The sequence below is a fragment of the Lates calcarifer genome, linkage group LG7_2 (assembly GCF_001640805.2).
Source record: "Lates calcarifer isolate ASB-BC8 linkage group LG7_2, TLL_Latcal_v3, whole genome shotgun sequence".
Taxonomy (NCBI): domain Eukaryota; kingdom Metazoa; phylum Chordata; class Actinopteri; family Centropomidae; genus Lates; species Lates calcarifer.
Window position 1 is genome coordinate 10,821,436 of NC_066854.1, and position 14,637 is coordinate 10,836,072.

The 14,637-nt window shown below is 40.8% G+C and overlaps 3 protein-coding genes across 6 annotated transcripts; 1 reads left to right on the forward strand and 2 right to left on the reverse strand.

Moving 5' to 3' along the window:
* Positions 1-602: 602 nt before the first annotated feature.
* Positions 603-4,373, reverse strand: rtraf (RNA transcription, translation and transport factor). The gene is made up of 8 exons (XM_018701750.2): positions 4,199-4,373; positions 3,386-3,510; positions 3,098-3,197; positions 2,595-2,675; positions 2,361-2,449; positions 1,716-1,784; positions 1,488-1,536; positions 603-1,261 (listed from the first exon to the last, which is right to left on the reverse strand). The coding sequence occupies exons 1-8, from the start codon at positions 4,257-4,259 to the stop codon at positions 1,107-1,109; spliced, it is 729 nt and encodes a 242-aa protein (XP_018557266.1). The 5' UTR covers positions 4,260-4,373; the 3' UTR covers positions 603-1,106.
* A 274-nt stretch (positions 4,374-4,647) lies between these two features.
* Positions 4,648-6,764, reverse strand: LOC108900598 (histone deacetylase complex subunit SAP18). The gene is made up of 4 exons (XM_018701752.2): positions 6,580-6,764; positions 5,302-5,411; positions 5,050-5,172; positions 4,648-4,936 (listed from the first exon to the last, which is right to left on the reverse strand). The coding sequence occupies exons 1-4, from the start codon at positions 6,649-6,651 to the stop codon at positions 4,780-4,782; spliced, it is 462 nt and encodes a 153-aa protein (XP_018557268.1). The 5' UTR covers positions 6,652-6,764; the 3' UTR covers positions 4,648-4,779.
* On the forward strand, positions 5,418-14,553 carry LOC108900595 (gap junction beta-6 protein). Of its 4 annotated transcripts, XM_051065895.1 has the most exons (9): positions 5,418-5,772; positions 5,941-6,068; positions 8,072-8,164; positions 9,613-9,705; positions 10,396-10,567; positions 11,147-11,299; positions 12,151-12,299; positions 12,385-12,591; positions 12,810-14,553. In XM_051065895.1, the coding sequence occupies exons 5-9, from the start codon at positions 10,397-10,399 to the stop codon at positions 12,904-12,906; spliced, it is 777 nt and encodes a 258-aa protein (XP_050921852.1). In that variant the 5' UTR covers positions 5,418-5,772; positions 5,941-6,068; positions 8,072-8,164; positions 9,613-9,705; position 10,396; the 3' UTR covers positions 12,907-14,553. The 4 variants fall into 4 exon arrangements, with proteins under 4 accessions (XP_050921852.1, XP_018557263.1, XP_050921851.1 ...); XM_018701747.2 differs by having other exon boundaries at positions 5,418-6,068; XM_051065894.1 differs by having other exon boundaries at positions 5,418-6,068; positions 9,616-9,705.
* The last annotated feature ends 84 nt before the right edge of the window (positions 14,554-14,637 follow it).

The following is a 14,637-nucleotide window of genomic DNA, read 5'->3' on the forward strand; positions in this document are numbered from 1 at the left end:
TTTGGTTAAACACAGACTCAAGGAACAGTAAGACTTTTTGGGAAATACAGCTTTTCACTTTCATACCAAGAGTTAGATGAAGGCTTCATATTTAGAGCACAGATGTAGGAGTATCAGTGATGTTTCCATCTAACTCTCAGCAAGATTTACAACTGAGCTGACTGAAGTTAAAAGCCTCAGCACTGATTTTTCATTACCTGATCAGAAACACAGAGAAACTGTTTTACAAACTAAAATATGTTAAGTGGGAACAGTTAGTATGATCGGATTACTGTAATCTGATTATTTGAGTAATCTGTTTCCCTCAGCCCTGTGTGCCACAGTCAGATCACAGCCACTGCCACATTTCTCTGCACTAATAATCTGTATTTCACACATGATGAAATGACATTACATTCTTTTTTTGCTAAATATTTTTATTACTACTACTTTTAAAATCTTTATCTTTTTATAAGATGTGATATTTATAACAATAAAATGTGATTTGGTACTTGACAGATTTTTTTTGGAGGTTGTTGTGTTTACTTATCTGGTTTTTGTTTTAAGGTGCCTAATGGAGGAAGATTATCACGACCAGCACACAGGAAGCACAGGAGCCCAACTCTGCTCAGCTATATTTATAGGTTTTTCCACACAGCCTCAGTGAAAACCACCTCAAAATAACCTTTTCTACCATCTGCAAAAAACATGTTTTCTCCAGAAACAAAAGCTACAAATATAACCTGTCAGTTTGAATATTTCAGCTTCTCTGTGGTTTCTATTGAGGGAGAGATGACAGCAGCCAGGGGATGATCAGAAGGTTCAACCTCAGTCTCTGAAAAGATTAACGATTTAACATCTTCGTGGATGTGAGGACTTCAATACTAACTGTGTCAACTTATCCTTGTTGCTGTACAAAAATGAAAGACAGCATCTGACAAGCATTGGCTTATATTTGCTCCCAATTCCCAATCTGATCCGTGACTCATGCAACAGAGAAAAATACAAACTCATTCTGTTCATCTCAAACAAACAAAAAAGGCTTTTTTCTTCCCAAAAATCAATCAAATTCAAACTCCTGTGGTTCAGTCCCTCCCCTCCTCCAGTGTCCTTCTCCACCCTCGCTCTCATCTGCCGACCTTGCCCAGCCTGTGGTCTGTCTTGGGGTCAGCGATGATGGCCTGAACAGCTACGATGGCCTCGTTGATCTTGGTCTGGAGCTCCCTCAGCTCCTCGATGTGCAGCAGGCGCAGGATCTGAGCCGCTTCATTCAGAGTCGCATCTGACAAGAGAGAGAGGGACATTTGTTTTAATTTCTCATAGATTATTAAGTTTTATTGGATACATGTGTTAATGCTGCTCCACACCGCACTCACACAGAGCTGCCTGCCTGAGTGGATGTCCATGCACTGATATACCACTCATGTCAACATATCCAAACAACACTTCAAAATCAATTTGCAGTTCTTGTACGTTGTATTTCATGATGTTATAAAAGCAGTCTTCACCTCCAGTGTCGAAACCCAAGATGTGTTTGTCTAAAGCTACTGGAACTCCCTGGAAAGAAAAATACACATGACTGAGACTGCAGTCAAACCAAGAGACACTCTCATATTATAAACACTTTTTCCTTGTTAAATCAAAAACATCAAAAACACCTTCAGAGATGTGTATAAGTAAAAATGTGGATATCTAAACATCGTTCTTGACTAATATTATATGCATCTTAAGTTTACCTCTCTGTTTTGGCTGGCTTTAGAGATGGCGTCTGGAGAAAGTCTCTCTTGGATCAGAATACGAATGGCCTGTCAGGTAAACACAAAAACACAGACAAATTAATATGATAGATTTCATCTAAATTTATAAAGTTGTTCTCCTTAAGGCTATTATAGAATAAAACCCTGTTTATCCTCAGCATTTTTCCTACAGTAGTCATTCATTGTATGCTGTAATTACCTCTCTATGAGGTAATTTTCTTTATTAGTGGCAGAGTCCAGCATTCCCATGCTGGATTCAAATTGCTGATTAACACAAGAGGAATTCACCACAAACTCTGCATGTAATTCAACTTTAATGGTAATTAGATCTCATAGATATCAGCTTCACTGTTTACTGTTATTGACTGACTTTTTTAAATAAAACAATGTTTGTTTGGCTGTGCTGTAAACAGATACACCAGCTCCTCCTCTGCTGTATTTCTGACAAAACAGCTGCTCAAGAGTCTTTGCTGTAGCATTACAATCAGCACAGATTACCACAGCACTAAAATCTAAAGGATCGTAAAACGTCATGAAGCTACGACATATAAATAAAATTCTTTGTTTAAAAACTTTTAACAGAAATATTTTAATACACAGAAACAGCATACAGTGCAGTCTCACCTTTAGCATGACCAGGTAGTCGTCATGGCGTTGTATTTTGAGGATGTTGGCCAGAGCCATCACTCCTGCTTTGAAATCTGGTGAATTACCTGAAAAACAAACAAGTGATGATTTCATTCAGAAGGAGGAAGGAAGTAAGTAATGAAGAGATCAAAAACTAAAAGGGAGAGGGAGGAATGTGAGAAAGTGAGGTGTTGGGGAAGGCAGAGGGGCAGATAAAGTGTTTCTGCTTACTGTCGAGGTTGACCAGAGGGTCAGCTGTTTTGTCACTGTTACCGGAGGCTGCCAGTGGCTGGCAGTTCTTATACTTCTCCACTGAGGAGAGACAACAGAACACAACCAAAATGTCAGATTACAGGTAATTCTTCAGGTTTTTATCTTCTGAAGGCTATGTCATGGGGTTATGGAGTTCCAACACTAACAAAAATTCTGAGAACATTTGACTGTGAACCAAAAAAGACGACTGGTCAGCTGGCATCACTGGTTCCTTTTATAATGTCTCCATCTACTGGTGTTCATCAGTACTTCAACAGTGGTACAGAGGCATGTATTACACATTCTTACAGTTATCAGTCTATAGCAGAGGTTTCCAGCATTTTTGTCTTGTAACACCTGAGAGTGAAGCAACGTCTGCTTGCAACCTATTATTAGTTGCATTTATCTGTGGGTTATAACCATGTCAAATGAAAGATGAATATTTGAGAAGATAGGCACAACATGTTTTTCTATGTTCTTACCATTGTCTCCATATTCATAGCGTACAGCCAGACCCAGTAACCAGTCTACAGCCTCCTGCCTCTCCTGAACTCCAAATGGACAGTTGACATCCTGCAGGTACTACACAAAGGCAACAGAAGGGCATACACACATTATAAAACATTACTGATCTATACAGCAATGACATTAAAGTTCTCTGGTAGCAGCCAAGATAAGATTCTACATACAGTCTATGTCAGGTTTAAGGTGGTATTTTCTTGAACTGAAACCATATTTCAGAGTGCCTGGCAGTATGCTGATGGTCTCACCTTCTGGTAGGCTTTGGGCCAGTCTGAGCTGGGGATATTCCTCAGGTTTCCTCTGTCCTCGATCTTGTAGTGTCGAATCTTCTGGTCCTCCAGCCACACAATGCAGTTCCTAAACTGGGTCTCATCTGAACCAAGAGGGGGGGCAGGTGCTCATTTGTAAATCACTGAACAAATGTCAACATACCAGCAACTACATGAAGTAATGACGTCGAATAATGGAGTCAACTAAATAAATAAATGAGTCAGCCTTCTATGTAGGAATAAGCAACATGCTAGCTTTAGCCTACTGACTCTCAGTAACGTCTGCTGAATCATTTATCTTATTACAGGACCAAAATAGTTTACATTGCACCCGGGGTAGCTAGCATTTCAATTCATGGCTTTATCAGTGGTAAATTGATATTAACAGCCCAGGAACGAGGCCGAAATTCGTATGAATATATACGGATTAAAATGTACTTTGGCATAATGTTATATACTGACTGCTATTATCAGGGTACAAAATAAATTATTTACTTTTTGCTAGAATAAAATTGTGAACACGGGGGACTTTGTGTAGTGAGAGCATTAGAATTAGCTATGCCGAATAAAAGTGTGGTGTATTAAAAGACTATATTTTTATTTACATCGTGTTCTGACAAATATATATGTTTGCCGGAAAAACGCCTCATGAAACTTCTGTCTTACCATCAGAGTTTGGTATTTCGTTGTCTCCTTACAGTGATAGCACTTGTGTTACGTACATACACGTTAGCCGGCTCCACGTTACACTCACCAACCCAGTTCAACGGCTATTTGACGAGTTTTTCTTACCTTTGCAGTCAAATCCATCGGGATTGTGATAATCTAGAGCTGTCAGTTTTCTCCGAAACATTTCAACGTGTATTTTGAGTGCAAACGGCTGCTTTCTTCAGCTAACAGTTGGCTATCTTTGATATTTTTCTGCTAGCTGTCACTGCTGCATTGCGCGTGCGCAGCCAACAACTTCCTGTTGCAACTATCAAAATAAAATTTAAATTAATGACCACGGGCAGTGTACGTCAATCCATCAATGAAACAGGAGAGCATTTGTGCAACATTGCCTTGCTCCAACTAGTAATTTTCTGAGGGCTTGCTTGTCATGCTGCGGTTTATTAGCTTTAAAAGTCTAATTACACTTTGTATCGTTGTTGGGTGTTTGTGGGATTTGGACCATCTAATAATGGGGACTTTAAACTGCAATTTCAACCATCTCACACCATCACACAGAAAGGGACACAGACTTTGGAAAAAACAACAACTTTATTCACATCACATTTTATAAAATGAGGCAAAAACCATCCAAGATTATGCAAAAGAGAAAACAAAACCAGAATTAGGTGTGTTGCTATGCATGTGTATGCATGTGTGCATGTTTAGAATGGTCTCATGCGTGTGCTGAGGGGTGGCGCCCTGTTAGGTGGCGTGATAGCTATGTCCAGATAGTCTCCGATCTGGAAGCGCTGAGACTGCAACGTCATGGAGTCATCTGTACCCTTCCTGCCGGACACAGTACTGCCAATGTCTTTCAGCCTGAAGCAGGAGAGGATGACATGTTTTACACAACACACACAAATTCAACTGCCCTGTTAGCAAGTGGCCTGGTTCCATGAACCCAGCCTGTGGCTCTGTGGTGCAATACCAACCTGTATGCTTTCCCCCTGGGGTCAGGGTAGACTATGGCGAAGCTAAAGTGTGTTCCCTTTTTCCTGGCCTCTGGATACACTTCCTTCACCAGGCTGGTCAGTTCTTTCAGAGTAGCATCCATCCTGAAACACGCACAGAAATTCACATCAAACACTTCTACAAGATGCTTTTGTTGCCTTCAACACTGCCAAGCATCTGATTAACACATAGAATAACAACAATGACAAAGAGAGAAGCATTTTGAGTCTCACCATGTGTATATCTGCAGTTCACTGGAGGGGACATTGCCACGAGCAAACTCATCTACTCTGTGATGTCGGCCGCTGTTGGTGGTGAATACTCGCAGCAGAAGAGGGCAGGTCTGTAACATAAACAAACACAGGAACAGTAAGAAAAAAGTAAGTGCACAAGACATGTTTTAATATCATAATAGATTGATTCCTTTAAATAATGCAATATTGTGGCACTAAATCAGCTACTGAAAACAAATCAAACAATCAACAATATTAGTACTAAGGTATTCATCTAAAAACATAAAGTGAGCAAGATGCACTGTCTGTTCTAAGGCTGGATTTAAAGTTATTACTCAACAGGATTTTGAACGAGGTTTTCTTAGGTCAGGAACTGAAACCAGAAGTTCTGGTTTCACCTCAGCTCTATCTGCGTCCAGCTTGACACCGAGTGAGTCTGGAAAGTTCAGTGCTCTCTGGTGGTCAACGCCAGTAAGTACAACACGACATTTTATTTTTTAAATCAATGAACAGTAGATATTAACACCACTATTATTCTTCTTAAGAGTTTTACGACAGTTCCTATGTAAACAATATCTGAATACATATATGTAATAATCACATAGTTATCTAACTAAATGAACCTGCTTTGACCACCAGGAAAGCGTCCTGTCACCTCACATCCCACCAGACTGTCTCCTGAAGGCCACTGACGAGCCACCGTGGGTTTTGAGAGACAAAACATAAACACAAAGCGTTTACCCATCAGGATAACTGGGCTGTTCGGGGTAAGTTGTAATTAAAATGGGTGTAGCTTTGGACTGGATATACGCCGCAGTTTTCCGAAAATGCCGTGGTTTCGTAGAAGCCTGAAGCCTACATTTTAGTAGTTTCATAGGTAAGAACCAGAATGTAAACATTTAAACTGCATTTTTCATTTATGGGGAACATGTTTAGTCAAATATTTTGATCAAAATCCCAAATTAGGCAAATAGGTCATTGATAACAACAACCACAACAATGCCTTAAACTAACGGTTGATGATGAATAGATGCTTGCTAGCACGTTAGCACTAGCATTCTGTCGAAGCTATTAATCATTTAGTTTTATCTAACCTCTACTCACCGTAATATATCATAACATAACACGGCGTATATGTTACACTAATCCTGGAAAGTCTAACACTGGAGCCTGTCCTTAACCTAAACCCGCCAGTCTCCAAACTGTTAGCTAGCACTTAGCTGGCAGACCAGGTTAGCTCAGAGCTAATAAGGTAAACAAACTAAACTACGCTCTTACCTTTTCTCGGTCAATGGGCTTCTCTGGCTCCTTCTTGATTTCCTCCTGCGTGATCCGCGACTCAAGAGCCATCGTTATTTTTTACTGATATATTAATGCACGTACGTCGTGACTTCCACCACCTCGCCTGGGTGTTTTATCGCAGCTGCTGCAGGCAGCGAGTCACCAAAGAGACAGAAAGCGAGACAGTTTCCGTTTCCGGGTTTCTTTTCTCTGACTTCGCGGCTTTTGGCAATGAGCGCGGCTTTTATCGCCCCCTATTGCTCCGGAGAATATATATATATATGAAGTCATTAGTTATTAACTTAGGAATTGCTGATAAATAGAAATTATATTACAAATGATGTATTATATCACTTCATCAGCACTAGTCTTTCATAGTGAACAGTGTGGATAAAAACCTGTATACAACAAATTAATTTGTATCCTTCTGAACTTCTCTTACTGATGTGTGAAGGTCATGTCAGTTATGTCTCAAAATGAGAAACCTCACACTCATGGTATTTTCTCAATTAAATAATGATTCAGTTCCTCAGTGATTCCCTCTGTCAGTCTCCTCAGAATCTAAGTTCTGTTTCTTCCTCTCCTTCACAAGGCCCCATTGTCTGCAAAGAGGGATCTTTTTAAGTCTAGATGCACTGAGGACCATTATCATTAAACTGTCATCATTAAACAGTCTGATGGGGTTTATCTCACTCACACACTCTCTTACTTGTTGATTCTTCTTGAGACTAGAGGCCTATTAATTGCAGGTTTATGATTTAACATATATAACCTACCTGTATTAACACTCCATGATTATAAAATCAGTAACAGCAACATCACAGAGATGAGAGGTCACTGTGAAGCACCAGATGGAATCTGAATCTTGCAGAGAAAAATCTGCAAGTTCCAGAAATCACCGGACAGTAGCACTTCCACAGACTTTCATACAGTATAGGGGCTGGTCCAGGATCAGTCAGCCAAGTCCACCTACAGAACCAAGACCTGCTATTCAGTCACATGCTGCTCTCCCCCTCACTAATTACAGTGTGCGTGTGTGTAGTTTTCTGGGTAACATATATGTGAGTGTTGTACAGTGTGCTTGTGTGTGTATCCTGACACTGGTCCCCTCTGTTCTCCTGCTGGCTGGCTGATCAGGGATCAGGAGCTACTCAAACAATTGGCTCTATTTTACCTCTCTCTCTTTCTCCCTACTCATTCACTTTGTGTGACCCCCCCACCCTGCCACCATCACCACCACCACCTCATCAGAATGGATGGCATGGACCCGCTTGAAACAATCCACCAGCCTTTTTCCCTCTGTGTGTGTGTGTGTGTGTTTTTTTTTTTTTTTTAGCCCTGTCCTGACTGAGAGATCAAACAGTGGCTCTTTGAGTCTGGTGCTGACACTGATATCCATTCATTGATATGCATCAGGAATAACAGTCACTGTTATTTCCCCTAATGACTCCATTAGAATCACTGACGCCCACTCTGTCTCATTTTGCAGGATCATGTTATGTGCAGTGGTACAGAGGAGAATCTAAACACAAAGCCTGCAGTTCACCAACAACAACTCCTGCTTCATTAGTCACAAAAACAGGTAATTCTAAAACAACATGCTGGTGCAGTGTTATATCCCCAACACCACAGTTCAAGCAGAGTCTGCAGAATATGTTGCAGCCTCTGCAAAAGTTTTCATTTCAGTGTTGTGTGCATCCAGAGTGTAAACCGAGGAAGTTGGTTTTTTGCTCCCACACGTCAACAAACAGTGGGAAAAGCTCATTGGTCTCAGTCATTAGCAGCACACAGAGCTGCACTGTCCTGCAGCCTGAACGCTGCCAAGTGATGGTCTGGCTCTGAAAAGTCACTGTGGCTCTCTACCTGTGTCCAGTTACAGTTACAGAGAGATCACACACACAAACACACACACACACCTTACACTACAATGCAACTTTGTTCTTTCAATCGTCTGACTTCACACTGTATGGGCTACCTGTAAGTACAATAGATGGTAACTGTTGAACTGAACTTTTTACTGTATATCCAACATTAAAGCTAATTTACGTAACGTGTTTGCCATGGCATAATTACAGGGGTCTCCACCTAATGTCAACATGAAGCGTGAAGCAGCTCTCTCTCTTTCTACTGCAGCTTTGGGGGAGTTTTGCAAGTTAAAAAAACAAAACAAAAAAAAACCTGATGATGTCTTGGTTTTGGCTTGAGATTTAAAAAATTGTAACAGAAATCCTGGAAAAACAAGACTAAGAATCCACAGGCATGTGAAACTGTGGATAGATCAACAAAGCTATTGCAATATGTCTTGAAGGGGACATGAGTTTCTGTAACAAATAGCTGTTGAGAAACTGATCGAGCATCCCTACAGCCACACTGGAAATGGTGGTATTAGGAGCAGGAGTCTAGACAGTATGGGAAGTATATGAACCACTGTTTTTGTAGTGTGACCTATGTTAAGGAATTAAAGTCATAGTGTGGAGGATATCTCAGCCTGTGCTGCTTTGGTTCTGACCTCTGTATCATTGGGGTCTACAGACTTTAACGTCAAAAATGAGCCCAAGGTCAAGATCACTAGTAGCCAACAGACAGTTGCATTGGACAGGAGTTATTTTTAATTGCACATTACAAAATGGCAGTTCTCTCCTTTACTGAACTAACTACCAACTACATGCTGCAGTAAAAGAAGTGATCACCAACATCAGTTTCTAAACATATAAATATATTTTAGTATATTTCACTGTTTCCATTAGGCACAGAAACTTTTATCATGCATACATGACAGACAAGCACAGGTTATTTTATTAATGGCTCATTATTAGTGACTGTGTGTGCACACACTTGTTTAGCCTCTTCCTCTACAACAGATTTTATTTTGAAAGTCCTCACAGGAAGTCATCATATTCTATTCTGGCTGACTTTACAGTTAGAGGCGCATCTTTCACTTCATGCAAAGGCACCAGGCGCTGCAGGTTTGTGTGTGGTTCAGTATCTTAGATCCCACTCTCTAATTTCATTTCATTTTCATCATGTCAGCAGTGATGTGACACTGAGCTGTGAGTCTGTTTTCATGCTGGAGAGGACCATGTGGAATATTCTCCTGCAAACAACCTGACTCTGAGACACAAGGTGAGAAAACAACTTTATCTTTTTGATTCAAAAAGTCATCATTTTAGATTAATTATCATCATCATCATCATTATTTATCCTGGTAATAATATTTCCAACACTTTTATGCAGCATTTTTACAAATGAAAACAACTGCTGTTGGTGAATGTAATATACATATATACATATTATGATTGTCACACCGTTATAATACATCTGATTTAAATTATCAGTGAAATCAATAAATCACTGAGTGTGAATGGTGAGGACTGTAGTAATGTGGGTTTGTACAGTGTGCTCAGTGTGTTTTTAGTTGAGTGGGCTCAGTTCAGTACAGTCCACAGTGGGCAGAGAGGTTCATCAGTTCACATGAATGTTGGCCTGGACCTTCTCTCCTCCTCCTCTCACTTTCATTCCTTTTCATCCTCTTCCTCTGTAAAACTTCTCTTTTGTTTCATCGGCCGTTTCTGCTTTCATCTGTTGCCACTGACTTCCTTCTAAATGTCCATCTGTGTCGCTGTCGGATGCAGCTCAAAGGACTCAGTAAAACCTGCAACAGTAATTAGAGAACACTATGTTTACTGTATTCACTTTCCTGTCCAGATTTTCCCGGCAAACTTGAGATTGAACCAGCAACCTTCTAGTAAAAATGCCACTTCTCTGACTTTCACGTTATTCTTCCCATTCTCATTCCTCCATCTGTTTCCCTAGGATGTCTTGGCCTGCTCTGTATGCTCAGCTGGTCGGGGCGAACCGTCACTCCACCAGCCTAGGTAAAGTCTGGCTCTCTGTACTGTTTATTTTCCGGGTCATGGTGCTGGTTGTTGCTGCTGAGAGCGTCTGGGGAGATGAACAGTCTGATTTCACCTGTAACACACTACAGGTAGGGCACCCAGTCATTAATATCATTATGTTCAATTGTATATCCAGTTTTATATCTATCTTTATGTTTTTGGATAGTGATAATTAAATTTATATGCACAGCTTGGACTCATGACTATGTTCCCAGGGTCCCTGTTTACATGTCACATAATGGGAACATGACAAAGGGTCCCATGCTTCTAGGAGCCTGTGTTCCCAAGTTCTACACATGTGCTCTCTGAAGGTCCTATGTTTGCTAGATCCTATGTTCCCCAGCTCTATATAGCACATAATAGGAACCTAAAAAACCTGTTCGCCAGCTCCCCATGGGCCATTATGGGAACTTGTCAAAGGGGTCTCTGTTCCCCAGCACTGCCCTGTGACTCTCAGTATAAGAGTCCCACACTTCAAATGGGTTTTAAGTAACAGTTGTGTTTATATAGCTGTTTTGAAACCTTCCATATTCCAGAGGCGCCGCTCTACTGATCCTTGACCTCCCACTTCACTAGAGCAGGAAAAATACTACTATTTTACACAGGGATACACAGTAAGCTAAACAGTGTTCTTCTCATTCGTGTCTCTGTCTCTCCTGTTTTTTCAGCCTGGCTGTGAAAATGTTTGCTATGATCAGTTCTTTCCTGTGTCCCACATCCGTCTCTGGTGTCTTCAGCTTGTTTTTGTCTCCACACCAACACTCCTGGTTGCAATGTATGTGGGCTATCGGAACCACAGGGATAAGCAGAGGCTGGTGCAGGTCTGTGTGCTGTGCACATTGGTCCATTCAAAACCATCCTGTTGGGAGAAAAACCTACTGTCTCATAAAATGTTATCTCATACGATGTTACACCATCCCTTGTTGTGTGTCTTGTCATATCATTTCTGTTTGTGTCTTGTCTTTTTTTCAGTTTGACATGTTTGACGTGTCTTGCAACGTCTTTTCTAGTCATGTCTTGTCTTCTTTAACCTTCCCATTCTGTATCCTGTCATGACTTGACATCCTGTGTCCTGTGTTGTTTTGTATTGTATTGTAATGTAACATAATGTCATGTCCACACTGTTGTAACATCATCTCATATTTTGTCACATCTTTTGTGGTTGTGTCTTGCCTTGCTCTATTGTTGTGTTTGGGTTTTGTCGTTTCACATCCTGTCTAATTTTGCCTTTGCCAGTCATGTGTTTTCTAGCTGAGTCTTTTCTGTTCTTGTCTTGTATCTTATCTTCTCTTGTCATGGCATGGTCATGTCTTGTCTTTTTTGTCCTCTTCTGTCTTTATCTAGTCACCTGAGTCTACTACGTCACGTCACGTCACGTCACGTCACGTCACGTCACGTCACGTCACGTCACGTCACGTCACGTCACGTCACGTCACGTCACGTCAATCACGTCACGTCACGTCACATCACGTCACGTCATGTTTGTCTTGTCCTTTTATCTTGTCATGTGATGGTCTGTCTTAATGAGTTGTAATTTCTTGTCTTGTTTCGTTCTGTCTTGTCATGTCGTGTCGTGTCATGTCATGTCGTGTCGTGTCATGTCATGTCGTGCTGTGTCATGTCTTGTACAGCTGTGTCTTGTTTTAACTTCACGTCATGTCCTGTGTGACAGGGTTCTGGAAAATCTGGTTTTCTCAGCAACAAAAGCCAGGAAGAAGAGCTGGAGACTCTGAAGAAGCGGAGACTCCCAATAGCTGGCGCCCTCTGGTGGACATACGCGTGCAGCCTGGTGTTCAGGCTGCTGTTTGAGGGAGGTTTCATGTAAGATCTGTCATTCTGATTTTCTGTCAGCCTGACATATTTATGATTTGGCATAAACAGACAGTGTGTGTCTCTGTCTGTCCAGGTACGCCCTGTATGTGGTGTACGATGGTTTCCAGATGCCACGGTTGGTGCAGTGTGATCAGTGGCCGTGTCCTAACCTGGTGGACTGTTTCATCTCACGCCCCACTGAGAAAACCATCTTCACTGTTTTTATGGCCACCGCCTCCTCCATCTGCATGGTCCTCAACATGGCTGAACTTGCCTATCTTGTTGCCAAGGCTGTCACTAGGTAGAAGTATTAATCAGTCAGACAGTCAGGTGATTAATCAACTGATTAATTTATTAATTATTTAGTCAATTTTGTCAGTATTCCACTTGTCTATGAGTCTCTGATGAGCTAAATAAAATAAAATAAATATGTTGAAGCCTGTTGAGATTTGACAGCCTTCATTCTTCATCTGTGTTATCACATTTTTCAGTTCATGTATACCTTTTCTTCTTTTTCAGGGGTGTCAGTGATCAGAAGGAGAGGAAATCAAGCAGAAAATCCAGCAGAGAGAGGACGCAGACCAAGACAAACCACAAGTTACTCGTCTCAACCTGAAGAAGCAGCGACAAGGAGGATGATACACACAGGAGAGAGACATTCAAAAGACTTAAAACACTTAAAAGCTGCATAATTACAAGTGGAGCACACTGTGAATGACCCAACTGTGTAAATACAGCAAAAGTGGACATTTTCTATGATACCTGAAATGTAACATTTAAAGGGTGGAGAGGATGTCAGCGACTCAAAGTGTATTTTTGCACAATGCTGTTTGAGAGTATGTGTCAGTAATTTGTCTTCAGTTATAACTTTTGTTAGTATAGTTGTATAATGTGATATCTAGTTACACAGGCAGTATGTTCTAATGTAATGGGCAAAAATAGACAAAGGAAGATTATGTATTTACACCAATCAGCCTCAACATTCAAACCAATTGACAGGTGAAGTGAATAACATTGATAATTTTGTTACAGTACAGTGTTCTGTTGGGAAACCTTGGGTCCTGACATTCATCTGGATTTTACTTTGACAGCAGATCCAGCATCTGGGGGATGTCACTGGAACAAGCCACATCCATGGAGACCCCACCCTGCAACCCACCGGACCTGAAGGATCTGCTGCCAATGTCCCGGTACCAGACACCATGGGACACCCTCAGAGGTGTCAGAGGGTGTCAGGGTCAGAGCTGTTTTGGCTGCAAGAGAGGGACCTACACAATAATAGGTAGGTTTCATAGATGCTGGATCAGATTGGGATCTGGGGAGTTTGGAGGCCAGGTCAACACCTTTTCTGAGCAGTTTTTGTGGTGTGGTGGGAGCATTGTCCTGCTGTTAGAACCCAAGGTTTCCCAGCAGAACATTGTATTGTAATGAAATGATCAATGTCACTTCATCTGTCAGTGGTTTTAATGTTGTGACTGATCGGTGTATAATAATGGTACTGTAGGATTTAGGGTTATCGTGCCATCTATTGGGGAGCAATAAAACAGCATGAGGAAAAATGTGAGCACTGACTAGCAGCTACACACCTACAATATGTACACACACATACAGACAAGTGTATTTTTCTTGGATTCACTGAATAACAATTCATTGAACATAAACACACTCACCATTTCTCACTCCACTTCCACAAATAAAATGTGATCTTATATTAATTTCATGTTACTCTAATGGTTTTATTAAAGATTCATATCACATTAAGAATGCTGCTTATCTGGGAAAACAAAACTGACTGACTCAATATAATGTGGTGACACAAGCAGATCACAGAGGAACACATACAGTTAGAGCCACACAGTGCATTAAACCACATGTTTATGTGAAAATTAACTTGAATTGAAACAGGTGCACACCTTTTGATAAACTGCATGCAAAGAATCAAGTCAGTGTTTACTTCAGTATATTATCAGATGAATTGTGACTGCACAGTGTTATTACAGAGTGCTAAACTACATTAGAAGAATTATACTCTGGACATACTTAAATAACTTAATTACTCAACAGCTATTATCCAGACCACAGTTATAGGGATATAGTCAACTAACCACTTTATATTTTTAGTTGAGCTCTCATTATCTGTGTTTGATTGGGACACGGATTAGGTATTTGGGAAAGCTGTGTGTTTGGAACTAGGCTTAATGTTTTTCTGCTATTTACGGTGCTGATGCTGTATTTCAAGATTAAAGCAAAACAGTTAAATGAACTGGATTTATTTCCATTTACATCTACTGTGTGAACTGTATGTACTCTGTTGACCTCTACTGGTGACTAGCAGGCACCATAGACA